General features: G+C 67.2%; 3 protein-coding genes across 3 annotated transcripts; 2 read left to right on the plus strand and 1 right to left on the minus strand.

The window, feature by feature from the left end:
* Nucleotides 1-239: 239 nt before the first annotated feature.
* CHLRE_03g191300v5 (uncharacterized protein) lies at nucleotides 240-2,982 on the plus strand. The gene is made up of 3 exons (XM_043061181.1): nucleotides 240-479; nucleotides 613-920; nucleotides 1,067-2,982. The coding sequence occupies exons 2-3, from the start codon at nucleotides 633-635 to the stop codon at nucleotides 1,883-1,885; spliced, it is 1,107 nt and encodes a 368-aa protein (XP_042926310.1). The 5' UTR covers nucleotides 240-479; nucleotides 613-632; the 3' UTR covers nucleotides 1,886-2,982.
* A 1-nt stretch (nucleotide 2,983) lies between these two features.
* CHLRE_03g191350v5 (uncharacterized protein) lies at nucleotides 2,984-20,289 on the minus strand. The gene is made up of 29 exons (XM_043061182.1): nucleotides 19,988-20,289; nucleotides 18,818-19,833; nucleotides 18,495-18,560; nucleotides 18,289-18,382; nucleotides 18,002-18,085; nucleotides 17,379-17,786; nucleotides 17,187-17,252; nucleotides 16,723-17,034; nucleotides 16,213-16,570; nucleotides 15,924-15,980; nucleotides 15,558-15,763; nucleotides 15,133-15,391; nucleotides 14,694-14,977; nucleotides 14,449-14,589; nucleotides 14,171-14,296; nucleotides 13,882-14,055; nucleotides 10,588-13,677; nucleotides 10,270-10,341; nucleotides 9,031-10,082; nucleotides 8,648-8,762; nucleotides 7,725-8,445; nucleotides 7,426-7,516; nucleotides 6,756-6,963; nucleotides 6,275-6,430; nucleotides 5,839-5,944; nucleotides 5,005-5,630; nucleotides 4,747-4,837; nucleotides 4,497-4,624; nucleotides 2,984-4,294 (listed from the first exon to the last, which is right to left on the minus strand). The coding sequence occupies exons 1-29, from the start codon at nucleotides 20,039-20,041 to the stop codon at nucleotides 3,119-3,121; spliced, it is 11,337 nt and encodes a 3,778-aa protein (XP_042926311.1). The 5' UTR covers nucleotides 20,042-20,289; the 3' UTR covers nucleotides 2,984-3,118.
* A 510-nt stretch (nucleotides 20,290-20,799) lies between these two features.
* CHLRE_03g191400v5 (uncharacterized protein) lies at nucleotides 20,800-24,791 on the plus strand. The gene is made up of 7 exons (XM_043061183.1): nucleotides 20,800-21,302; nucleotides 21,513-21,834; nucleotides 22,221-22,404; nucleotides 22,806-22,848; nucleotides 22,990-23,116; nucleotides 23,425-23,579; nucleotides 23,839-24,791. Exons 1-7 carry the CDS (start codon nucleotides 21,227-21,229, stop codon nucleotides 24,060-24,062), a joined length of 1,131 nt encoding a protein of 376 aa, XP_042926312.1. The 5' UTR covers nucleotides 20,800-21,226; the 3' UTR covers nucleotides 24,063-24,791.
* The last annotated feature ends 443 nt before the right edge of the window (nucleotides 24,792-25,234 follow it).

The following is a 25,234-nucleotide window of genomic DNA, read 5'->3' on the forward strand; positions in this document are numbered from 1 at the left end:
ACCAGGCCTTGGGGACAGCGGTGCTGTGACGGGGCCGGGTCCGACCATGGTGCGCGGTCCTTATTGCCAGGTACACTTGCAAGCGATGTACCTGATAGGCGTTTCCACGCTTCGGGCGTACGCACGGAGGATGCGCACAAGGCCTAACATGCCATGTCCGTAACACAAACACGGAAGTTGGCCGCGCGGCTGCTCCAGCCGCTCGATACATGACTTCCACGCTTACAAGTCACCCCTAAGTATAGCCCATTGTAGCGAGCCTACTCACCAAAAGCGGGAAAGCGCATTTAGCATATTGGCAGATTGGGCGCGCGCTTGTACTGCAGCGTAAAGTTGCATTCCCTCAGCCCCCAAAGGCATAACACTAGTAAAAAGCACCGCATGGCGTCCTAGAGATACCATTCAAGCGAAAACGCGGGGCGAGCAAAATTCAACCGCACCAAGTCGCCGAGTCAGCGCATTCTGCGAGTTTGAATAAGGTAAGCAGTAGCCTTGCTGCCACTTTCCGCACTGCAGTTGAGATGAAAGCTGCTGAGGCCTGAAGGCGGGACTTCGTAGAGATGACTAGCCGTTGCCACACTCGTAAACTGCATTCCTGTGAACTGGTCACAGGTCCTCCAAGCGCGCTAAGTATGCAGCTCCGCGTTTCCCGGGGCCACGCCGGTCGCGCGACGGCCAAGAAGCCGACTTGTTCCGTCATCGCGTACACGCACCGACAAGGCGCCCAGGCGATGAGCACGACCAAGCCAGTTGCGGCACCCACCTATAACCCCCAGGCTCTCGCGTTTGCGGCCAGCACGGTTGCCGGGGCGCTGCTTGCGAGGGCAGCACTGCTCGCGAATGCAACCGACTTGCGAAACGCCCTCAGCAAACTGGGACAACTTGAGCGGCAGGCTGCCATTGGAGCTTTTCACCCAAAGGTGCGGCCCGGAACGTATGCTGGGCGTGAGAATGCTACTTTATGTGCCTGACATTGCCGGTACTAAAAAACATGTCACGCTGACCCGGCTTATGACCTGAGTCGATTGTGCATTAATGTGTTGGCTCTTGTAAATTGCGTGTGCAGAGCCCTTTTGCGACTGCGCACGCGCCCGCCACCGCCGGCCCCTTCGCAGCGCTTCCTTCCCAGTGGCTGGTGGTGACGTCCGCCGCGCACTGGTTCGAGCAGCACCGCCTGGCCGCCGAATCCGGAGCCCTGCTGGCCACCGTCTTCGTGTCGGACGCCGCCGCCCGCGCCCAGGGGCCCCTGCTGGAGCGCCTGCGCCGTACCTACGGCGGCGAGGCCGGCCCCGTGCACTTTGTGTTTGTGCACGTGGGCGCTGGCTACGTGCAACGCAGCGCCGCCGCCTCCCGCTCCGCCGCCGCCGCGGGCCTGCGCGGCCGGCAGGCTCTGGCCGACCTGGGCCGTGTGTCTAACGTGGCGGCCCTGCACGGCCTGGACGTGGCGCTGGGCTCGTTCCTGCCCAACGGCGGCCTGCGCGCCGTGCCTTCCATGCTGCTGTCGCAGCCCTCCTCCTGCGAGTCTGCCTGCGCCTCCGTGTCCTCCTCCATGGATCTGGACACGGCCGCCGCCCGCTGCTGGGCCGCCGCCAGCCGCGCCGGCGAGCTGCGTCAGCTGGTGTCGGACTGGGCGTTCATCAACACCGCCCTGGCGCGCGCCGCCACGGTTGCGGCGTTGGCCGCGGCCGCGGCGGCGGCTCCCACTGCCGCGGCGGAGACTGCGCTCATGGCGGCGCCAATGCACGGCGCCATATGCCAGAGCTCCGCCGGTCACGGCACAGGCGGTATGGGCACCGCCTCAACTGATGCCAACAACAACATTGTACCTTTTCAGGCTGCGTCAGTGTGCGCCTGCCTGCTTCCCCACTCGCGCAAGACGGCCTAGATGACGAAAGCGGGCGGTTGAAGAAGGGGTTTGGTCATGTAAAGTAAGTAGCCGTACGTGTCTGCGGGACGTTTAGACGGCAGGAGCTGTGTCCTGAAAGTGCTCACGCGTCCAGCTGACATGGCCCTCCGGTGAGTGACAATGTTCGTGCGCGGATAGACGTGCCCCGCTGAGCATCAATAAGAGCGGGGCAGGGCTCAGCAAAAGGTATGAGACGTACGTGCCATCATCTAGTGCGCATGTTTTATTGTAGTAGCAAATGCATAGTGAACGTAAATATGCATTACGCGCATCTCTTGCAGCAATTTTGGTTCTGCTGCAAATAAATTTTGAACGATGCCGGCGTGCGTACACACGCGTGTGCAAGACGGGAAGTGCTGCGTCTGCGGGCACTTGCATGCATACATGGCAAAGCGAAGTGGCATACATGGTTATCCTTTTGCTCATAGCTGGATATGTGCAAAGTTAATCCTTTGGCATGGCTTTCATTCTCTCTTTATCCTGTGCCATGCACTGGTTGCGGCGTGCTGCTGCATGCATGCACACCTGCCATGAACCTGGGGGCATGTCGCACGCACCCATGGAGGGCACTGTATGATGTACGATTAATGGCGTTTTGTTCCCAGGGTCCAGGGATTCATTCTTAGGAAAGCGCTGGTGGCATGTGGTCGCGGTTCCCTGCTGCTGCCACGGACGCTTCTGGCTTTCATCGGAGCCGCCGAATGCATCGGGGCACGCGGCACAGTGCCATCGAGCATGCATGGGGTCGGCTTAGAGGGCCGGTGACGTGTCTACGACATGCCGCCGGCGCATAGAATTGTTCTAGGAATTTGATAGACGCAGCATGCTCCGGTGAGTGTATTTTACTGTAGTTTATGGCTATGGGGCGCTTGGTGGCGTATTGGTGTGCGATAGATGACGCTGGGGCTTGTCAGCTCATGTCTAGAATTCTGGATGCCACGCGCTGAATTATGATCGCGAGACAGGGCATCGCTGTGCGCAGATGCGCAAGGATTCTGTTGTCTGTGGTAGTCTCGCCATGAAACCTCTTTGAGAGGCTTTAACCGGTTTACACTTGAGAATGTGTATACACATCTGCATCGCACGGAATCCTTCGCCTGCGCTGCTCGCATCACACACACACACACACACACACACACACACACACACACACACACACACACACACACACACACACACACACACACACACACACACCACGTGTCCGTGTGCTTACAGCTCCGGCAGCACGCCACCCCACTCCTCGGGCTCGGCCAGGTAGTGCCCCGCAGGCAGCGCCCGCAGCGCCGCGCCCGGACGGCCGAGCGCCAGCAACCTGCCAGCCTCCATCACCCCCACAACGTCACACAACGCCAGAGCCTCCTCGCCGTAGTGCGTGGTGAGCACCACAGCCGGCGGCTGCATCAGGAGCAGCGGCACCAGCGCCGCCGCCGATCCACCGCCATTCCACCGCCCCATGCCTGCGGCGCCTGCGGCTGTAGCGGGGCTGCTGCTACTGCCGCCGCCGCGCAGTGCCATATTGATAGTATCGCACATTGCGCGGCGGGCGGCGGGGTCCATGCCCGCAGATGGCTCGTCCAGCAGAAGCAGTGCAGGCTGACCCAATAGCGCGATGGCCAGAGACAGCTTGCGCTGCGTGCCGCCCGACAGAGCGGCCGCCGGCAGCAGCAGCAGCTCGGGTGGGATGCCGCACCGCACCGCCAAGTCAGCCACGACGGCGCGCACCGCTGCTGCTGCCGCGGCAGAGGCGGCGGCGGTGGCTCCGCCGCGGGGGAAGGAGGCGGTGGCAAAGGCCTCCGCAGAGCCCAGCGCCGCCTCGGCCTCAAAGACAGCCACGGGAGGCGTGAGCTGCTGCTGCAGGTGGTCATGCTGGTTGTGCTGGTGGTCTGTGTCAGCGGGGAGAGGCACGTTGAATGCAGCAACCATGGTGCCGCCTGAGCTCGGCTGCCGGCGGCGACGTCGACTGATGCTGTCCTCGTGTCGCAGGCCCCCTGCCTCCTCGTCCCGCTCGTGGCCTGGGGTGTCAGCAGCGTCAGCATCGGAGTCACCGCAGGCCCCACAAGCAGCCGCACCAGCCACACCAGCGCTTTGGGCCGCAGCGCGGCGCCGCGGGCGCAGCGGCGTGGCGGTCCCGCTGTCGTGCACGTCAGCAGCGTCGCTGCTGATGGGCAGCAGCTCGGCAGCTGCCGGCTCCGCAGCAGCCGTGCCCGTGTCGGCGCCGCCAGCCGCGGCGGCGCCAGCGCCAGCGCTGCCGTCAGGCGCGAACGCTGCGGTTTCTGCGGGTGACACAGCGGTGGCGGCCGCTGAGGATGACGGGGCGCACATGTGCAACGCAGCGTAGAGGGCCAGGTGTTCCGCGGGCGTGAGCAGTGGCAGCAGCGGGTTCGTCTGCGTGGACGCGGCGCATGCGAGCGTGGGGCAGGAGAGGTCAGCTCTCAGCACAGTCGACTGCCGTACGCAATTCACGGCAGTGCGACCGCATCACCAGACCATGTACCGGCACATGGTGTGCATAAGGCAGGTCCGCAGGCTGTCCGCTCCCTACAGCTCCTGATGCTACCCAGCCAGCACCCAGCAGCCAGCTGCGCACCTGCGGACACACCGCCACGCGGCTGCGCGCTGCGTCCGGCCGCCCAGCCACGTCCTCGCCGCTCACCGTCACGGAGCCGCCACTCGGCGCCAGCCGCCCCGACAGCACCGCCAGTGCCGTGCTCTTGCCTGGTGGAGGTTTCGGCAAGTACAGGGACGAAGGCATTAATTGCAGGTGACCAGGGCAAGCAGCAACTTACTATAACGCATATACCGTACATGTACATGCGCACGACTTTCGCGTGCCTCACCCGCTCCGTTGCGGCCGATGAGCGCCAGGCACTCGCCGCGCTGCAGGCCGAAGCTCAGCCCCGCCAGCGCCACCTTGCCGTTGTCGTACACCTGTCACAGCAGCGCAAGAGGGGAGGCCGCAGCCGGCGTTGGGCCACGGTCGCTAACTGATGTGGCGCGGTATGAAGCGAGACGCGAAAGGCATAATGCACCCAGGAGCATTGCATAGTCCCCTGCTGTGTTGACAGCAGAACCTGAAGCCCATGCAAGCCACTTGCCTTGCTGATGTTGCACACGCGCACACAGCAGTCCTCTGGCGGCAGCCGGCCCCCTCCCGCTGCCGCTGCTGCCGCCACCTCCCCGTCCTCCGCCGCGCCCCCGCCGCGCCGCTCTTCCTGCCCCGACTGCACGCCGCCGCGCCGCCGCGCCGTCTGCTGGCTGCTGCGTGTGCCCCCCGCCACTCCTGCTCCGCCAACCTCTGCGTCCTCCTCTGTGTGCCCAGCAGCTGCAGCGGCACCAGCACTGTCGCCCTCTCCCAGTAGCCAGCTCAGCTCCTGCTCAACATGCCGACTGATGCCCAGCGACGCCTTGCCCTCTCCCCCGCCCCCGCCACCAGCCCCGCCGCCAGAGCGCCTGCGCACCAAGCTCCACGCCGCCGCCGCCGTCAGATGCGCCGCCAGGCGCACCAGCCGCGCCGTCACGGCCGCCGCCGTCCAGGCCACGGTGGCTGCGGCGGCGAGCGGTCCGCGTTGCAGCCAGGCGGGCAGCGGCAGCGGCCGGTCGCCGCGCGACGCCCGCCACTCCGCCGCCAGCAGCACGCCGCCGTACAGCAGTGCATCCAGCGCCAAGAAGGCCAGGTTGGCGCCCAACACGTTCCACTGGAAGGGGCTGGGGTTGGCGGGGTCTGTGCGCGAAGGCAGGCGGGAGCAGGGGCGCGGGTTGAAGTAGGGCGTAACATGACGCCCGCACGGCCGACCGGCTGCGAGGCCGGCTGCAGAGAGTTGCGTGGGGCGAAGGCGCCCCGGGCCCACCAGCGGGCGAGGGCACACGGCTGGCATCGTGGCACGGTACACACAGGCCCTGCTCCCCGACCCCGGAGGCCCGGAACTTACCTATGCCCACCAGGTGTCCCGCCATCATGGACCGGAAGAAGCCGCGCCGCGAGCCGCCCTCGCCCAGCACCCCCGCCACGGCCAGCACCACGTCCAGGAACGACATCTGCGTGTGTGTGCAGGTGCGCCCGTGCCGTGGGGGATTGCGAGCTTAGGGCAGTGGGAACAAGGCGCGGAGGGAGTTTTACTCCAATCCTCAACGTGGGGCATTGCAGGCATCGGGTATGTATTGCCGCATGTGACGGAGCCTGGTAAGCAGGGGGTCACAGCACGCGCCCGAGCCCTCCCTTCCATAACCATCCCAGCCGCCGACACCTCAGACCTCCACTCTCAATGGGCGTATTGGCTGCTTCTGTTTCTCGGTTGCTTCCGTGCTCGGAGCCGTGCCTCCCAGACCCGCACCCCCCGCCGCCCTTCCCCCAAGTCGAGCCCCCACCTGCAGCAGCGCGTCCACCAGGCAGAAGGGCGGCAGCAGCCGGAACAGCGGCAGCAGCGCGTTGGCCAGCCAGCTCCAGGCGGCGATGTGGGACAGCACCTGCCGCGCCAGCGCCAGACCCACGCCCGCCACCAGACCCGCGTTGGAGACCAGGCCCTGCGGCAGGGGTGCGGGGCGGATGTGGGAGCGGTGCGGCCGGGGTGTGGGCGGGGTGTGGGCGGGGTGTGGGCGGGGTGCGAGAGTGGCGCGACAGGTCGGACATGGTGTATGCGCGCAGGATGGACCCTTGCCTAGCACCGTTGCAATGACGCTGCGCTGCTTGACTGAGGTGAACGCGGTCTGGGCGAGCCAGCTAGGCATGCTCCGCTCATGCCGTGGACTCCCTTTGCTCGCACTCGCGGGCAGGAACGCGGCATTGCCCAGCCCCGGCCCTGGCCCAAAGCCAGAGCCAGCCAGCCGGCTCGCGGCCTGCCGCCCGCACCTGTGCGGCCGCGGGTGTGGCGCAGCGGAGAGATATGCAGTAGCCCCAGGGCAGCGCCGCCGCCGCGAAGAGCAGCAGCAGCAGCACCAGCCCCGCCGCCAGCTGGGGGGTGCCGGCGAACGCCGCTGCGCCGCCGGCCCACAGCAGCGCCGCCACCAGCAGCGCCGCGGGCAGCTGCAGAGCCACGTCACACAACCAGGCCGACAGCCTGGGGGTGGAGGCGAGTGCGGGGGGACGGGGGGGAAAGGGGTTGCAAGCTCGATGACCAAAGGGAAGCAGCGTCCTTTCTGCGGCGTCGCCGTTGACGTGTTGACCAAGAACTTTGCGAACAGTTTCGCGAAAGCGAGTGTTGTAACTTGTAAGCGCATGTGAGCGTGTAAGCTGCTAGGTTTGCAGAGAGGTTTGTGTAGGAAAGGGGGGTGAGTCCACCGAGCAAGGCGTGCACACGATGATCCTTGCCACAAATCCTTGTCACACATCCTTGGCGGCACATCCTTTTACACATCCGTGTCACGCATCCTTTGCACATGTGGATGGACAAGGCCAGTCAAGCCCTCTGGGTCGTGCAAGGCATTGCCACCCATGGCCCTGTGCAGACTGTCACCTGGCCCGCAGTAAAACAACCACGGCATCGTGACACACCATTCCGCCCGTGGCAAGCGCAACGCACCAGTAGGCGAGTGGCGTGCAGCCACCGGCCGCCAGCTGCTGCTGCTTGGCGCCGCTGGCCGCTTCCTGCGCCGCCCGCACCACGAAGCTGCCTGCAGCAGCCAAACGCAAATCCACACAAAGGTGTCAGTGCTGGGCTTTCCTGCGAGGAGCAACCTCCTCCACACGCACCCGTGCCATGCTCCTCCCGCCTGATGCCAGTGTGCCCTGTACCTATGATGCCAGTGTGCCTACACCGCCTGACCATGACCGCTGCACGACATCAAAACCGTATGCATATGCCCAGCGGCTAGCTCGCACCCGTTGTGTACGCGAGCGGCAGCGCCAGCATCAGCGTCAACAGCAGGTGGTCCATCAGACCGCTGAAGGCGGCGGAGGCGCGGCGCGGCGGCAGCGGGTGGTTGCGAACCACCAGCGCCGCGCCGCCGCCGTCCGTGGCTGGGCCGTACACCTGCTCGCCGTACGACAACTGGGACTGTGGCGCGGCGGCGGCGGAGTGCGCGGTGGCAGCTGCGGTGGTGATGGATGAGGCGGCGGTGGCGGCGGTGGTTACCGTGGAGCTGGGCTTGGAGACTGACCCGGTGCTGGCCGCGGCCGCGGTGTCTCCACCGGTGCTGTTCGCCAGCTGTGCCGCGCCACCCCTGCCACCGCCACCGGCCTGCACGCCCACAGTGCCGTTCGCAAGCAAGCGGCGGCCGCCGGCTGCAGCCGCCACGCCCGGCGTCCCCGCCACGCCAACTGCCGCGCCACCCACGCCACCCGTGGCCTGCCCCACCCCGCTACTAGAACTGGACGCCGCCTGGCCCTTGACCCGCGCCGCCCCGCCTGCCCTTCCCCCCGCTGCAAGAAGAGGTGATGTAGATGGCGGCGGCGGTGGCGGCGGCGGCTCGGCCCCTGTGCCCAGGCGCAGCATTGCGTTGTGGATGGCGCTGAGTGTGGCGGGCAGGCCGTGCGGCGAGGTGTTGTTCCACATCAGGGTGAGCGCCGGCAGCTGGCGGCGCGCCCACATGCGGGACAGGACCTGCCAGGGACGGAGCATTGGGGCAGAGAGCATGGGGTCATGGGACGGGCGCTATGGATGGTACATGTACATGCCGATGACTGGCAATGGCCTTGCCTCCACGCGATGCCACCGCAGCGTGCAGAACCGCGGGGGCAATGCCGCCGCACCAACACGCCAAGGCGCAATCCTGCTTGATCAAGCCTCCCAGGCCCCCACCCACCCTGGACACGTCTCCCGAGTGCTCCACCAGCAGCCGCGCCAGGCCGCAGTTGCGCCGCCGCGGCTGCAGCAGCCCCGCCACCAGGTACAGCGACACGTTGAGTGGCGGCCGGTAGCTGCGGTGAGGGCGCGCATGTGGGGGGAGAGTGAGAGGGGGGGGGCTTGATGCGCCTCAGCCCGACAAACAGGGAGAATGGCAGGCAGGCAGGCAGGCAGGCAGGCAGGCAGGCTGGCAGGCAGGCAGGCAGGCAGGCAGGCAGGCAGGCTGGCAGAGAAGTAGCGGAGAGAGGTACGACAGAGCTGATCATTCAATCCAGTGGTACGCACGCACAGCGGTGCACCACACGCCCGCCAAGCCCTTATTGCGGCGCCAGCCCCACTCACCGCATCTGCAGCGCGCGCCCCGGCCGCGTCAGCTGCTCGCCCGCGCCTCCACCCTGCGCCCCGGCCTCCGCCACCTGCTGCTGCCCGGCAGTGACGCCTTCGCGCGCCCGCCCGCCGCCGCCTGCACCGCCGCCTGTACCGCCGCCGCCGCCACCACGTGCCGCCGCCTCCAGGTCGGCCAGGCTGATGTTGCGCTCCGCCGCCAGCGCCAGGGCCGCATTGCGCCGCATGACGTACTCGGGCGGCGGCAGCTTCAGGCCGCACCGCGCCACCAGCACCGACAGGCTGAAGGAGTTGAGGCCCTCCAGCGCGCCCGCACCCACGTCCACCTCCTGGGGTCCTCCAGCCCCAGCGGTGCTGGCAGTGCTGGAGGAGGCAGTGGAGGAGGTGCTGGCGCTGTCGAGCAGGGCGCGGCGGGGGCCCAGCGCGACCTCCAGCAGCAAGCGCAGGTGACGGGGCAGGGCTCCGCCGGCGTCGCCGTCTGCCTCCTCAGCGTCCTCGCCCTCAGCAGTGTCGTCCTCTTGCTGCTTGTCTGCCGCCGCTGCCGCTCCTTGCCTGGTCGCAGCCACCTGGCTCGCAGCGTTTGGATCGGTGGCGGAGCCTGGCTGGCCCTGGCCGCTAGCACGCACGCCAGCGCCACTAACACCACCGCCACCGCCGCCTGCCGAAGCTGCTCCTTCCGCCCCTGCATTCGCCGCTCCGCCAGGGCCCACGCCTGCTGCGGTTGCTGGTGCCCTAGCGGCGCCACCGGTGCTGTTGCTGCCAACTGCGTCCGCCTTCGCCTTCGCCTTCGCGGCGGCCGCTGCCGCCGCCGCCGCAGCCAGTCGCTCCATGTCACGCTTCGCCTTCGCCTGGTCACGTGCTGAGCCGCCGCCGGCGCCGTGCTCGCTCCAGTCGGCGGCCAGAGCGTCCCCGCCATCCTCGTCCCCCTCTGCGCCCTCGCCACCCCGCTGCTCCTGGGAGTAGTCCGCACCGTCGTCCTCGTACTCCTCGGCGTGTGAGGCCACGTGGTGCTTGCGCACACGGGAGGCGTAGCCGAATGCTGCCAGTGCCTGTGGACACGCGCGCACACACGCTAGGCTGCGAGCTGTGGCTGTGCAACTGTGCCCTATCTCAGGCACACGCGCCTGCACATACACGTACACGCACGCGCACGCGCATGCGCATGTGCGCATGCTGGTGTGTGCCGCGCCGCGCCGCGCCGCGCCGTGCTCCGTGCCGTGCCCCTCCGTGCCGTACCTCGTGCAGCAGCGTGCGGTCGTACAGGTAGTCCAGCATCTTGGGCATGGCGCCCGCCTCCGTGGACACAGCCTGCAGGGTGGCGTGCGGCAGCCTCGAGGTGTGGGCGCAGGCGGGCGGCGTGCAGGGTCAAAAGCGACCCCCACCACCGTGGATCCACCTGCTGGACGAGTGGCTTCGCCACGCCCAACCCGCTACAGTACATTAACGCATTTCGTACCAGCACGTGAACGCAGTCCTATTCCCCACACATGTGGAACATGCACCCACATGACCCTCAGCGCCAGCCTTCCCCCTCCTCCCCCAATTCCCACCCACCCGCAAGAAGCTCCGGAGCGTGGGCAGTGGGTCGGCAGGCGGCGGCGCGCCCGCAGCGACAGCGGCCTTGCTGCGCCCCGCACCTGCCGGCGCCAGCAGCTGCTGCAGCACCCAACCCAGCGCCGACCATCCCGTCCAGGACAGCTCCGGGCCCAGCTGCGTGTCGCCGAACACGTAGGCCGCCTGCAGCGGCGGCGTGGGCTCCGCGCCCACAGGCGGCAGCGCCACACCGGCCGCGTCCGCGGCTGTAGCTGCGGTGGTTGAGGCGGCCGCGGCTGTAGCTGCGGCGGCGGCGGCGGCGGCGGGGCTGGTGTCGGGGGAGTGGGGGTGTTGGCCGGCCAGCGCCGCGGCGCGCATCACCCAGCGGCTCATGGCCACGGAGGAGGGCGGGCCCGGCGGCAGCGAGCCGGCCTGGCCGGAGGCGTGGTCAGCCGGGTCAGCAACCCATTCGGGCCGTAGCGGCGTCATGCCCAGCGCATACAGCGCCGCAGTGTCTGTCATTGTTATGGGCAGGGATGCAGACGTGACTGCCTGTCCCGGAACCGCTACAGCCACCGTGGCTACTGTCGCTGCCAGCGTGTGGTTTGCGTAGCCACCCTGCGCCGCGGCTTGCCGCGCCGCCGCCGCCGCCGCCACCGCTGCCACGGCCCGCTGCCCCCACGCCAGCTGCCCCACGCCCGCCATCTGCGCCGTGCCGCTTCCCACTCCCGCACCCACGCCCCGGCCCGCTGCCGTCGCCGACGCCGCACCGGCCCTTGACGCGGCCTTGTCAGCAACCGACGATCCGGCTGCCGCCGCGCCCGCCGCCGCCGCCGCGGTGGCGGCGGCGTGCTGCCGCCAGGCTGTCGGCACGCCGGCGGCAGGCACGGGCTGCTGCAGCTCCAGCCAGCCTAGGTTGAGCGGCGCGGGCGGGCCGGCGGAGGCGGGCTTGATGCGCAGCGCCGCAGTGCACATCGCCACCGCCAGCACCGGCAGCAGCACCAGGCGCGCCATGGCCCGCCAGTCGCGCCGCCACTGCAGCACGTGCTTGGCGATCAGCGGCCGCAGCAGCGCGTCCAGCTGCGCGGCGGCGGAGGCGGCGGAGGCGCCTGGCGGGGCAGAGCTGGGCCACTTGACGTGCGGGTCGGAGCCGTGCTCGTGACTGCCCTCCCAGGGCGCTGTTGTCGACGCGGGCTTGGCGGTCCTGCCGTGCGCGCTGGCGCCGTCACAGCTGAGGGCGGATGTTTCGTCGTGCGGCCTGGGCTCTGCGGCGCTCACAGCGGCGTAGGCGCCAGCGGCGCCGCGGCCGCTAGCGGCGGCGCCGCGCCCGCGGCGCAGGCGGCGCAGCAGCCTCGCGCCCGCCCACCGCGCGCACTGCAGGCCCCACACCAGGCTGCGGTGGAGCGAGTAGGAGGCCCTCAGGTCCGCCAGCACGCCCGACAGCCCCTGCCATACGTCTGCCCAGTAGGGCGACACAGCCTCCGCCAGCGCGGCCGCCGCCGGGCCCAGCGCCGACGCGCGCACGTGCAACCCCAGCGGCGCCAGCGCGGCACGCAGCGCCACCGCCAGCGGCGCCGTCACCGGCGCGACGGCGGCGCCGGCCGCCGCCAGTGCCGGCGCGAACACGAGCCCCCAGGTCACTGCGCCGAGCGGTCCCAGCGCCACGGCGACGCCGCAGACGAGCGGCTCTGCCAGCGCCCAGGCCGCCGCCACCCAGGGGAACGCCGCCGCCCAGCCCACCGCCGCCATGAAGCTGAGTAGGTCCCACAGCACCGTCAGCATGGGACCCGCCACGCCCCAAGCCGCCGAGCTCCAGAACGCCGCGATCTCCACCGCCAGCGACGCGAGGGATATGGCGGCGTCCAGCACAGGCAGCAGCGCGCGCAGCGCGACGAAGCCGGCGCCGACGGAGGCGCCGTGGGACGCGGCGGCTGTGGCGCGCCACGCCATGACACCGGCGGCGCGAAGCAGGTGGGAGGTGGCAGTGGCGCCAGCAGACAGCAGCAGTCGGCCAGAGGCAGAGGCGGCGGAGAGCACGAGAGTGATCGCGCCCCCCACTGCCGCCAGCGCCAGCGCCGGCAACGCCGCCAGAGCCGACGCTATCTTGCCAAGCAGCCCGCCGTCTGCGCCGCGTGGCCTGCCGCCCACTGCGGCTACACCTGCACCGGATGCCGCATTTCGGTGCCCCCAAGCGTGGTCGCCACTTGCCAGCCCTGACTCGGCGCTGTCCTGGCTGCTGCCCGCCGCCGCCCAGTCGTCTGCCCCCAGCAGCAACACGTCCTCCAGCGAGGGCGGCCCCACACAGAAGCGCACGACCACAAGCGGCTGCCGCTCGCGCTGTGCGACATCGACGCCCGCGTCCGCCCCCGCGGCGGCGGCCGCGACTGCCTCCGTCGAGGCGGCTGCCGGCACCACGCCAGCGGCTAGTGCCGCGGCAGCCGCCCCTGCCGCAGCGGTCGAAGCGGCTGTTGCCAGGCCTGCGGGTGCTGATGCCGCCGCGTCCATGTTCGCGTCGATGCTGTCATCCGCGGCGCTTGCGGCCCAGGTAGTGGCGGCGGCGGCGGAGGCGGCAGCTGTCAGTGCCTTGTGGCCGCTGGCCTGCAGCTCTTGCAACAGCGGCAGCACGGACGCCTGCAGCGCCGGCAGCACCGCGTGTGTCCCGCCGTTGCCGCCGCCCGAGCCGCTGTCACCTCCGCCCCCAGCCACTGGCGCTGCCCCCGGCTCGGCCGGGATTGCGATGGCAGTGCACGTGATGCCGCTGTACAGCACGCGACAGCCCGAGTCGGCAGGAAGCAGCGTCAGCAGCTGGCAAAGCAGGGCGGCGCGCGTGAGGCCGGTCCGCGGCCCCTGCCGCTGGCCGCCTGCCTCCGCGCCTGCTGCTAGGTCCGCCCGCGCGTTCGCGTCCGCGTCTGCGATTCCGGGCGCAACCGGCTCCAGGGCAGCAGCGGCGGCAGCAGCAGCCGCGGTCAGTGGCGGCGGGGTTGCGACGGCCGGCGCTGGGCCTGGCGGTAGCAGCAGCGGCAGCGGCCGCGTAGTGACGCGCAGGACCTTGCGGCCGCTGCCGACCGCCGCACGCAGCAGGTCTGCCGGCGTGCGGGAGCGCATGCGGCCCTGGGGGCGGCAGGCGGGTGGAGGGAAGAGGTGCATCAGGGCGCATGACCTCAGACACATGATGTGCAGGGACAGCTCCGAGCTGGCCATGCGCTTGAAGTAGCGCTGGCCCAACGCACCCACGCACCCACGGCCCCTCTGAAAAGCCCCTCTCTCTCTCTCCCCGCTCCCCACCTCTGCCCCGCCCCCAGGGTGTCCGCTCACCGCCTCCAGCACCACCACTGTGTCCGCCAGTGCCGCCACCTCGCCTAGGTGGTGGCTGGTGAACAGCAGCGCCGCACCGCCGCCACCGCCTTTTTTACCAGCTGCGTCTGCGCCATCGCCTCCTCCCGCGCCCCAGGGCCCCCGCTTGGCTGCATCCAGGGCCGCCCAGATGGCCTGTGCATGCGTGCGGGGCAGGAACATGCACAGGTACACACGCTGATGCGGCGGCATTAACCCGCATCGGACTGCATGTGCGCCCCCCTGTGTACAGAACGGTGCACATGCTTACGTGTCGGCTCTCGGCGTCCACGCCCGCCGTCACCTCGTCCAGCAGCAGCACCGCCGGCTGCCCCGCCAGCGCCAGGGCCAGCTGCAGCTTGCGCTTGGAGCCGCCCGACAGCTGCTGGCTCAGAGCCTGCGGGTGCGGCAGGGCGGCCGTGTGGGCGGCAGCGGGCAGGCGAGGTCCGGCATTCGCAAGTTACATGACACAATTATAACAACACCGGTGTCGCAAGCGCAGGCATCGCCGGGCCATCACGCTTAGCAAAGGCCAGCGTAGCAGCTCACCCCGCGCATGTCGGCGGGCAGGGACACCGCCTCGGCCAGCCGCGCCGCCGCCGCCGCCAGCTGCCCGGGCCGCCAGGCGGGTGCGGCGCCGCGCAGCACCAGCGCCAGCCGCAGGTGCTCCTCCGCAGTCAGGTCGGACACCTGGAGGCGGGGGAGCAAAAGGCAGGGTCGGGGAGGAGCCGGGTTGGGGGGCGGGTGCTGTGTGGAAATGCTGTGCCCACATCTGCCTGCATGCCCACACGCACCAGCACATTGCCTTGCGGGCAGTACCCCAGGTTCCGGAACGCCGCCTCGCGATCGGCACCGCCCAGGCCGCTCAGCAGCCGCCACGCCACTCCTCCGCCTCCTCCTCGTCCTCCTCGTCCTCCCTCTCCTCCCCCTCCTCCTCCACCGCCGCCGCCTCCACCGCACAGCGCCGCGCCGCCCAGCTCCACGCCGCCACCGCCGCTGGGTGCCGTCTTGCCGCTGGCCAGCGCCACCAGTGTAGACTTGCCGGCGGCGTTGCGGCCCAGCAGCGCCACGGCCTCGCCTGCAGCCGGGGGGACAAGCAGGAGGTGGGGGCAGCAGGTCGCCACGTGTGCACGATGACGTGTTCTGGACTTTGCAAAGCAGTCAAGGGAACTGCATTTCACGCAGCCCCTGGCCTGCTGTGCTCTGATGTGCTCTGCTGCGGCCGGTGCGCACCCGCCGCCACCTCCAAGCTAAAATCGCGCAGGGCGTCATCCGCCGCGCCCGGGTAGCGGTGCGTAAGGCCGCGCAGTCGCAGCGGCAGCCACCCGGCTCTGGACGCAGAAGATACGGGCCCACTGCCGCGGCCCCTGCCGCCGCCGCTACCGGCTCCAAGCCCAGCGCCTGCCAGCGCCGCCGCCGCCGCCCGCTGCGCCTCCGCCACCGCCGCCAGCATCAGGTACAAGGCCGCGTCCACCAGCAGCCACACCAGCACCTGCGGGCAAGTAGGGCTCTCCCTCAAAGCCGACACGGCTCGCGACATGGCGTCCCGTCATAGAAACGTAGTCTCTAGAACCATGCGCAGCGCAGGGCTGAGGTGCCGCCAAGTGCTTGCCTTACACAACCCGCCCTCTTCTGCGCACCTCCGCCACCCCACGCACCTCTTTGTTGGACAGCGGCCCCTGCGCCGCGCCGGCCCACGTGAGCGCCGGCGACTCGCCGTGGCCGCCGGCGTCTGCGGCGCCGCCCGTCGCGGCCGCAAAGCGCCGCAGCTGGTGCCCCGTCGCCAGCCGCTGCAGCAGCAGCGCCAACGCGCACGGCCACAGCAGGCAGCTGTAGCGCCGCACGCGCAGCAGCTGCCCTGGGTCTGGCGGGGCGGGCGGGACGTTCCAAATGAAGCGGATTGAGCCAGGTAGCGCAGCAAAAACTGCCGTGTGTTTAGAGTGAATGCCACGCCAGTACGGCATCCTCGACGCCAGTACCCACGTCGCACGCCCCGGCCCCCGACCCGGCCCCCTCTGCGGCACCTGCTGCGTGCAGCACCAGGAAAGGCAGCGCGGCGAGTACCGTTACCATGAAGCTGCCTGCGAGCAGGGCACACAAGGGTGGGAAGGAGGCGCCATTTAGTGTACACAGCCCGTTTCTCCTGGCATACACACACGCGACAGGTACGGTGCGCCCATGAACACACGCCAACAACTGCGCAACCATGCGGCCACGACGCCCTGCATACGGTACGCACGCACGCACACACACACACACACACACACACACACACACACACACACGCATGCATGCACACATGCACACACGCACCCGTGGCCGCCACCTTGGCGTCTCCGAACGCGCCGCCCAGCAGCACCGACCAGCCCGCCGCCGCCGCCGCACCCGCGCCCGCTACCGCCGCCAGCAGGCTGGGCTGCACCAGGTGCAGGTAGGTGCAGCCCGCCAGCATGAACTGGATCCCGAAGGCGCCGCACAGCACGGGCAGCACGGCCGCCGCCCAGGCGAGCTGCCACGCGTGCGGCGTGAGGCCCAGGACGGCCAGCAGGTGCTGCAGGCCGGCGGCGCGTTGCGACACCTGCGCCCGCACCGCCATGGCCAGTGGTAGCGCGAACGAGGCGGTGGTGATGAGGCCCAGGATGGGGGCGCCGTACTCGTAAAAGGCGTTTACCTGTGGGCAAGGCGGACAAGGAACACACACACACACATACACATACACATACACACAACTTCACACGCGCCGAAGCGTGAACAGGTATGAAGACTTGCACTGTCACGCCCGTTATTAGTTTGTGCCCCGCCCCGCAGTGCCCGGCCACCCACCTCCTGCCCCACGCTTGGGAAGGGCGTGTACCACAGCCCGAACGGCCCGTCCGTGCCGCTGCTGGGCGCAGCCGCCTCGCCGCCACCAGCCCCCGCCGCCCCTCCTGCTGCTCCTGCTCCTCCTGCTCCTCCTCCTCCTCCTCTTCCTCCTCCTGCTCCTCCCCCTCCCCCTCCCCCTCCTGCTCCTGCTGCTCCTGCGCCGCTATGGGTTGGCTCCAGCGGCAGCCAGGCCACAGCCTCCGCGCCGTGGGGCCTCGCCGCCAGCAGCAGCGGGTGCCGCCAACCGCCCATCACGTACGCGTCCACAGCCGACTGCGCGGCGCATGATGCATGGTTCATTTGCACCATGGTTCATTTGCACTATTACTAGCATAACGAGTAAAGGATTGATGGAGCGGCGGCGCCTTGCAGCGAGAGCTGCAGCACAGCGGCTGGAGGCGAGACAACAGAAGCGCAGCCCGCACCTGTAGGCTGATGAAGCCCGAGGCCGAGTACGGCAGGAAGTCGCCCGTACAGGTCTTGCACTCGGGCTGCATCCATCACGCACCAGGCACACACGGGCGGACACTTAGACACGGCACAGCGATTAAAGCTTCTGAGCAAGTCAACAAAGCAATGCCTCATGCCACAAATAACAGGGCCACAACTGTGCCCACCGGTGACAATTTGGAGAAGGTAGGCGGCAGGTGCAGCGCGTCCATGCGAATGGCGTAATCGGCGCCGCCGCCGCGGTCCGGCCCGCTCGCAAACTCCACCACTGCCCAGAGCCGCTCCGGGGCCACCAGCCGCGTCTGCAGCGGCAGCCGCACGCGGCCGTCATTTATCAGGCCCAGCTGCCGCAGCCACATCTCCCCAGTCATGTTGGTGGAGGAGGTGGCGGCCGCAGCCGCAGCCGTGGGCGACAGCGGCTGCCCGGCAGCGTCCCAGATGGCGGAGGCGGGCGGCGCGGGCCCACGCGCGGCGTCGGAGGCGGCAACGGCGGCGGCGACGGTGGGGAAGACGCCAAGAAAGACGTCGTCGAAGTAGTGGGTGGCGCGAGACATGTGCACCGCAAAGGCACGGACCTGGGCCACAGTGTGGGGCAAGCGACGGTGGGGGGTGGAGGTGAGGGTCCAAGGCATGTGAAGGGCTACACTCGCCTTGGCGAAGACGACAGCAGGCGGAGTGCAGGCATCCTCCTCTCCTGCGGACTCCTGCCGCCGACGAGCCCCCAACCGGTCGCACAAGCCCACGTCCCCGCCCATGTCCTATGCCCGCCTGCCCGCGCACGCTCCCGCACCTGCGGCGTGTCGGGCGCCAGCGCCAGCCAGCCCGGCATCAGTCCCTCCAGCGGCATGACGGGCAGCATCATGTTCAACAGGCCCTGGGGGAAGGGAGAAGGGGCGGGTGGAGGGAGGGGTCGCGGCGAAGGACAGGTGGCGAGAGGGTATTGGTCCGTGGGTATTGGGCATGCAGGCATGTGACTGTGTGCATGTGCGACCTACGGCGAATGCGCTGTGGAGCACGCGCATCAGAGACGTGTGTTCTCCCCCCCCCCCGCTCCCCGCAGCGCCGCGGCCCTCCCACCTCCACGTGTCCCCGCGAGCCGCTAGCCTCCACAAGCGCGGCGATGGCAGCACTCTGCAGCATCCACTCGTCAAACGTGAGCACAGGCGTGGGCCTGTGGGCGCATGCGCATACGGCATGGTCAGGCTGGAAACGCCGTGTGCAGGTGCCCGATCGCCGAAGTACGCCGCAGTGCTTTGAAACGTTTTCCCAGCCCCAGGCCTCACCCTAGCAATTGGTTGTAGGTGTTCCAGATGGTAGGACCAAAGGCGAGACCCAGCATTTGCGACCACCTGTGCCCCAACCACCAACGGCAGCAAACACCAACGGCATCAGCAGCAATATATCCGAATGGTAAGCGCGTGGATGAGTGCAGGGCCCGCGGCACCAGTTCGTATCCAAGGCAAAATGCAGCTTGATACAGTTACACAGGAACCGTCTTGTAGCGCATGTCAGCAATGCACCGAATACGGCACACCTATAACCCAGAGCTCAACCTCCCCTCACCCCAGCCCGCACCACTGGCTTGCAGCCGCGCGCGCCCACTTACCCGCACGTCTCCAGCGCACCCGCGACCTCGGGCCGCCGCACGGCTGCCAGGAAAGACAGCACCAGCTGCCGACCCGCGCTCTCGCCCGGGGTGCGGCTGGCGTTGACATCCGGGCGCTGCCGCAGCACGGACCACGACCAATGCCAAGACTTCTTTTCACCGCCCGGGTTGGGTAGCGTCACCGAGCCCATGCCCTGGAGCCGCCGGCGCCGCCGGCTGCCTGCGGCGGCGGCACTGCCGCCTGCTGTGGCCGCGGCCGCAGATGCAGCCGCATTCCGCGTGGCGTTTGCAGTGGCGCTTGCAGCAGTGGCGGCGGTAGCGCCCTTGGTGCCAGCTGCTCCGGCAGAGCCGGTTGCCTGTTCGGCAACGACAGCGGCCGTGCCCCCGGCGGCCGAGGATGTGGCCACGGAGGCCCCTGTTGCCGACGCCTGACCTCCGCTCGTGCCAGCTGCAGCAGCACCCTGTGCGCCGCCACGTTGTCCCGCAGTTGCTGCTGAGGCAATCGAGGTGCTTGTGCTAGAAGCACCGGCACCAGCATCTGCACCCTCAGGCCGCACGCGCGTGCCGTTTACTGCACCCTGCCCTCCACTTGCCGCCGATGCACCTGTGGTACCACTGGCAACCCCTGCGCCGCGTCCCAGCTGCTGCTGGCGCTCCCACAGCGCCTGCTCCTCCTTCTTGCGCTCTTGTCGCCGCTTCTTCATCCATTCCATAAGCCCCATCTTGGCAGTGCCGTTCTGCCCCGGTAGCGGCAGCCCGGTATCGGACTCCATCTCGGCAGTGCTGTTTGCCCGCCGCTTCGCATGAATTTCGGCGATGCGTTCCTTCCGCAACTTAGAGCGATAGTCCGCAAGTCGCGCTGCCTCCAAATCGGCGGCCCGCACCCGCAGCTCGGCCTCGATGGCGAGAGCCAGCGGCTCGAGGCACGTCGGGATGTCGGCGCGCCGCGCGGCGCTAGTGAGGATGTCCGACTCCGCGCGCAGCAGCGTCTGCGTGCTATCTGCATAGATCCGCACCTGCAAGAGGTCGGGTTTACTAGGTCAGCGGGCCGTTGTGACTTACAACTGTGCGCGAACCCGGTGGGAATGTCCCTTCGGGAGGGGCAAAGCCGGGTGTTGCGCGGGCAAAGGGTCCGCACCGGCGGTCAGACGCGAGATATGCACTTCGCACCTGAAACCGATCCACGGTACTGATGCTCCAGCCGAGCACAAAGGTAACCAGCATTACCAGCGCAGGACTGAAGAGCTCCGCAACAAGTAAATTCCGCTGGCGGAACTTTGCTCTCAAGAACAGAGCGGCTGTGTACAGTGCCTTTGTCATATTGAGAGATTTAACATATCGGAACTGCTACCGGCCTGAGGCTTGACTCTGCCACAGAGAGCCTCGGCACCCCTGCACCTCGGGGGCTCATTCTAATGTGAATCAGCATTAATAATCAACCCGCGTGGTACTACAGTTCTCAATACATCTTTTTGCAGTTTCACGTTATGCGGTCAAGTCGAGTACTAAGTAGTCAACCCCTTCCGCCCTCCCCATGCACAGCGGCATCGCGGGTGCGTCCCTCCGCCCCGTCCTAGTTAGGTTCCTGCTCGCCAGAGACCACCTGGGCAGTCCCGAGCCTGCAGCCGTCGGCATCTTGGCTGGGGGCAACAACAGCGGTGAACCGACGGGATATCAAAGGAGGTTGGCGGTTTGTCACGGTTTGTCCGTATTGAGTCGCCCTGGCAGGCCAGGTCTGTGTGATGTCAAGCTGTCCAGGTGCGCATGTGCTTCATGTGTGCGCTCTTTCGCCAAGGCAAATGTGGCTGGGAGAACGTTCGCACGCACGCGCAGACACTAAAACCCGCCTTGGTGGCACGGTGGTCCTAAGGGCGGGCGCCGGGCGGGCGATGCAATCGGGTCTTCGAGGTTCGTCCGAAAGCGGTTCACCTGATGACTGGAGTGTCGCATACACCCGCGCCCGAAAGCCTCTTTAGGTTTAGACACGGCGCGAGGCACGGGTCGCCAGTGACGGGTCGCTCGCAGTTTCAACTTCGATTAGTGGCCAACAGGCCTGTTTATTGTGAAACGAACATATTCGCAACTATTGCAACAGATCACAAGAACCGTTAGCTTGAACACGCTTGGTTGGTGCACAGTGTCAGACGGGTTGCCAACTTCTCGTCCCCAGCACGCCTTCGGAGCTTACCATTTCAAGATAAAGGCGTAAGCGAGTTTCATTATGATAGTTGAATTCGTCCATAGGTGGGGGCCCCATGTGTGAAGAGAGCGGACAATGTGCACGGGCCGCCTTTTGGACTGCTGCCTTTAGCCCCGTTCATGACGCTGTTGATTACATCGCCCGCATTTGAAGGCACCGCGGTATATTGAACGTCCTTGTGCCCCCGCCGTTTCTGGCCCCATCACAGGATGGCGCGGTTCCTCCCTGCCACGGCGCTGGGGCTCCTGCTTCTGGCATCAATAGCTAGCGCACGTGTGATGCGAGGTACGCACCGCGGCTGGGAGCGGGTGCGTCATGTGAGGGAATGACTCCCTGAGGCACCTCCCTCTTTGCCTCCTTCACACACCACTACCCTTTAGCCGATGTTAGCCTTTCCGTGCCTATCACTCGCGGCCCAGCACAGTCTACCGAGTTCTCGCGCTGCCGGGCCTGATCACGAAAGCGGGTACCGTAACCCGTAAACCCGATCCACAGGTGACGCCATGGCCGCCGAGGGCATCCGGGCGAGCAAGCGTGCCCAGCTGCGCAACGTGCTGCGCGGCCTCCAGCAGGCGGCTCCAGACACGGCTCCAGACCCGCAGCTGCTTCCTGACAATGAGCCGGCCCCCGCACCGCCCAGCTTGCCGGAGGATAATGGCGCCACTCCCGGCCCCTCGGACAACAGCGGAATGACAACGGGTGCGCAGGGCGGCGGCCCCAGGTACCCGCCGTGGGCCCCGTTACCTCCCAACTCGCCCGGCGACATCCGCCGTGACCCCGACTCATCTGGCAGCAACGGCGCGCCTCCCTACCCGCCGTAAGTGCTGGTGTCGTTGTCGTGCTATGTAAACTGTGTAAGTTGAATGGATGTGGCGCAGATTGCGTGCACATGCGCGTGCTGGTGTGTGTGTACGGCCCCGTATGAGCGCTCAACATGCGGTGATGTGAACATTCTATGTGCACATACTTCCCCGTGAATGCTTTCTCCCCCAGGTGGAGCGCCTGGCTCTCCCCATCTGTCCCTTCGTGAGTGCCTTCGTCATCGGGTGTCTGCACGAAGCACCGTTTGCTGCTCTGACAAAACGGCGCTCATAACATGATTGCCGTTCCTATGATCCCACATTTCTCTATACCCCGCGCTTCCGGGAACCGTATGCTCCCATACTGTATGTATGTGTGTTCGCAATCGCGCTCCTGCCCCAGGTGGTACTGGCCAGGCAGCAGCTGGACGTCGCCGCCCCAGGAGCCCTCCCTGCTGGAGCGTGTCGCCGGGGGCCTGAGCGGCCTGGCCCGCGACCTGGGCCTGATGGACATCATCGACTTCGTGCAGGAGGTGGCGCCGCTGCTGCCCGAGATCGCCTCCGACATCGGCACCGTGGCCGGATACGTGAGTGGAAGCAGTGCGTGTGTGCACAAGGAAGGTGTGTGGTGTGTGTGTGTGTGTGTGTGTGTGTGTGTGCGTGTGTGTGTGTGTGTGTGTGTGTGCGTTTGTTAAGAAAGGGGCCCAAAACGTGTGAGTGTGTGTGTGTGTGCGTATGTGTGTGCGCGCACGCGTGCCGCTGCACCCTGCGCCGCAAGCTTCGTGACAACACGGGGGGGGCAGGGAGGTGCAATACCAGCAGCCCCCTGGGTTGTGGGGGGTGAACCCAAGGGGGGGCCTGTTAGTCGAATCCAAACATTACGTCCAAACCATCCCTGACATCGATCAAAAGCGGGGGGTCCGTGGGTGCAGACGGGACAACACGTTCATCGACCCGTGACTCTTCGTGTGTGTTGGCTCGCACGCAGGTGGATAAGCTGATCCAGAACCCCGATGCCGCTTCCCTGCTGGGTGAGTTGCGGCCTCTCAACCGAGTGCACAGTGGCCCTAAAAGCCGGGGCCGTCACCACAGTGCCCACAGCCAATGGCACACCTGACACCGCACCTCTTTGCAACCTCACGGACACAACCTCACGCCACGCCGCCACACAGACGCCAACGGCGCCTCTGGCGAGGCCCTCTTTGAGACGCTGCGGGACACGCTGCTGGTCATGCTGAGCACCGATACCGGCAGCACCTTCGCCGACGACCTGCTGGACTCGCAGGATGTGGATCTTGCGTGAGTGTGCGGGAGGGGGGCCTAGCCCAGATCAAGAGCTGCATGGCCGTTGCGAGCGGGCGAGGGCGGGTGGGCATTGTTGCTAGGGGCCGTGACACGTGCGGGCAATCGAGAGCCCACGGCGGCGCGTTTGTGGCTTGGCACCCTCGTTCTGTGCTCCTGGCTGGATAACAACAGCTGGCGGCCCGTAGGACCTCAACGTACCGCCACTGGCCCCCATGCCTCTGCCACGCCTACGTGCAATGTGCGCAATCCTCCACCCGCCCTGGCTCCCCCGTACGCTGGTGCTTCCTCCCGCCCACGTGCAGTGCCGCCGCCACTGCGGAGGACCTGCCGTCCATGCTGCGCGAGCTGGGCAATGGCGTGATTGTGAGCGACCTGTCCAAGGGCGGTGACGACTACCAGATCGCGGACTTTGCGCTGGGCTTCGTGGAGGTGGCCGCTGGCATCGTCGAGGAGGCCGGTGAGTGTCCTGACATTTGATGGATGGGAAAGTGCCCGCCCTGAACAGCGTGACCTTAACTCATGTCGGCGGGCAACAGGGCTGTCGTATGCCAGGTAGGGTACGGCAGTCACGGCAGTCAGCACGCAGCACATGGGCCAGTATATGCAACCCTCACTCCGTTCCGACAGCTTTGTAAACCTCGCTTCAACGCCCATGCACGCCCCAACTCACGCCCTGCCCCTGCCCCTGCCCCGCCTGCATCCTACCTGCGCCACAGTCCGGCCCGACGGCCGCCTCTCCATACTCACCGTGGTCACGGACTTCCTGTCCGTCGCAGCCCAGGCTGCCGACACCTTCTCCATCCACTTTGCCGACGCGGCGGTGCAGGCCGACCAGGTGCAGTACCAGGACGGGCCGCAATGGCTCGCCCTGCGCCGCCTGACCACCAACCTGCGGAGCGTGAGCGACTCCCTGTCGCGCCTGGAGGACAAGCTGAAGTAAAAGGAGGAAGAACGTGGCGTTTGCTTTGTAGCTAGTTGGAGGGATGGGTATGTGTTGGTAGCACGGTCTGTGTGGTGGCCGGTATGCGCTGGATACCAGCCAGGCACGCACCCGCAGGCAGGAGCTGTCCCAGACCCCTGCTGTCGGTAGTGGGCAAGGCGCTAACATGCTATGCGCTTCACTAAGACACGTTGAGACTTGAGAACGCAATGGGCGGGCGGAGCGGTGCAGCACAGTGTTGCAAGGGTACGGCCCATCAAAAAGGTATCATGTTAGGTGCGATGGGACAGGGCGGATAAGGTGTCCCCAACGTGCGCAGATAGTTGATCACCGTGGGTGACGACACTAGGGTGACTGCAAGGGGTACGTGTCGTGAGGTTATTTTGATCTTAAACGTGATATGAATGCATTCTGTACTTGTTACGCTCCTTCCTGAGGATTGAGTACTTTCGGCGCACTCATGTGTATTGGAAGTTGGCGTGGCCCTGCGCGGCCCCAGGAATTCATTATGGAATGTGACGCCGCCGTTGGAGACAAGATGGGGCCTAGTCCTCAGTAAAGAGGCCCATGGCTCCTTCACCGAGCAAAAAGAGCGCAAGCGCGGTCGGGTTAGTTGGTCAGGTACTTGACGGCATGACGGTCCCCAGACAGGATGCAAGTTGCTTCGTGGTATATCCAATCATGCGCATGGATGTAGCTCGGTTGCTATGGGCCAGTAACTTTACCGGAGCCCAGGCGGGGCTGTGCATGTATCGCAGCAACCTCCCGCCATTCACTTCTGTTCGCATTCCCCAGGCCTGGTCTCCCCTGCGCGGCCTCCTGGCTCCCGCGCGTTGCGCCCCCGCCGCCGCCCCCGACCTGGCCGACATGCTCCAGGTGCGTGCTCGGCCGCAGCGCCGTGCGGGACCTGAGCTCCGAGGGTGACTACCGTACCGCTACCGTACTGCTACCGCGCCGCACCCGACTTCGCCCTATCCTTCGTGGAGGTCAGCTTGGGGGTCGTCAAAACCGTCCTCAACGAGGCCGGTGAGCAGGCACGTCAGGCGTGCGTGTCGTGTGGCGACGACGTATGTGCATTACCGCACTGACTTGCCTCATTGCACATTGAGCACATTAACCACCAGCGGTACTGGCCAGGGGACGGAGGTGATGGTTTGCTCTCGAGCGCCTGA

Source organism: Chlamydomonas reinhardtii, chromosome 3, assembly GCF_000002595.2.
Source record: "Chlamydomonas reinhardtii strain CC-503 cw92 mt+ chromosome 3, whole genome shotgun sequence".
NCBI classification, from domain to species: Eukaryota; Viridiplantae; Chlorophyta; class Chlorophyceae; order Chlamydomonadales; family Chlamydomonadaceae; genus Chlamydomonas; species Chlamydomonas reinhardtii.

Excerpts from the sequence above, each read along its gene's own strand:
- CHLRE_03g191300v5 (XM_043061181.1), top strand. The coding sequence starts at position 633 with ATGCAGCTCCGCGTTTCCCGGGGCCACGCCGGTCGCGCGACGGCCAAG. Across the intron at positions 921-1,066 it reads TTGGAGCTTTTCACCCAAAG|AGCCCTTTTGCGACTGCGCA; the intron begins GTGCGGCCCGGA and ends TTGCGTGTGCAG.
- CHLRE_03g191400v5 (XM_043061183.1), top strand. The coding sequence starts at position 21,227 with ATGGCGCGGTTCCTCCCTGCCACGGCGCTGGGGCTCCTGCTTCTGGCA. Across the intron at positions 22,405-22,805 it reads TCGGCACCGTGGCCGGATAC|GTGGATAAGCTGATCCAGAA; the intron begins GTGAGTGGAAGC and ends GCTCGCACGCAG. Across the intron at positions 22,849-22,989 it reads CGATGCCGCTTCCCTGCTGG|ACGCCAACGGCGCCTCTGGC; the intron begins GTGAGTTGCGGC and ends GCCGCCACACAG.
- CHLRE_03g191350v5 (XM_043061182.1), bottom strand. The coding sequence starts at position 20,041 with ATGCTGGTTACCTTTGTGCTCGGCTGGAGCATCAGTACCGTGGATCGG. Across the intron at positions 15,764-15,923 it reads CCTGGTGCTGCACGCAGCAG|ACCCAGGGCAGCTGCTGCGC; the intron begins GTGCCGCAGAGG and ends CCGCCCCGCCAG. Across the intron at positions 10,342-10,587 it reads CGCTCCGGAGCTTCTTGCGG|GCTGTGTCCACGGAGGCGGG; the intron begins GTGGGTGGGAAT and ends GCCACCCTGCAG.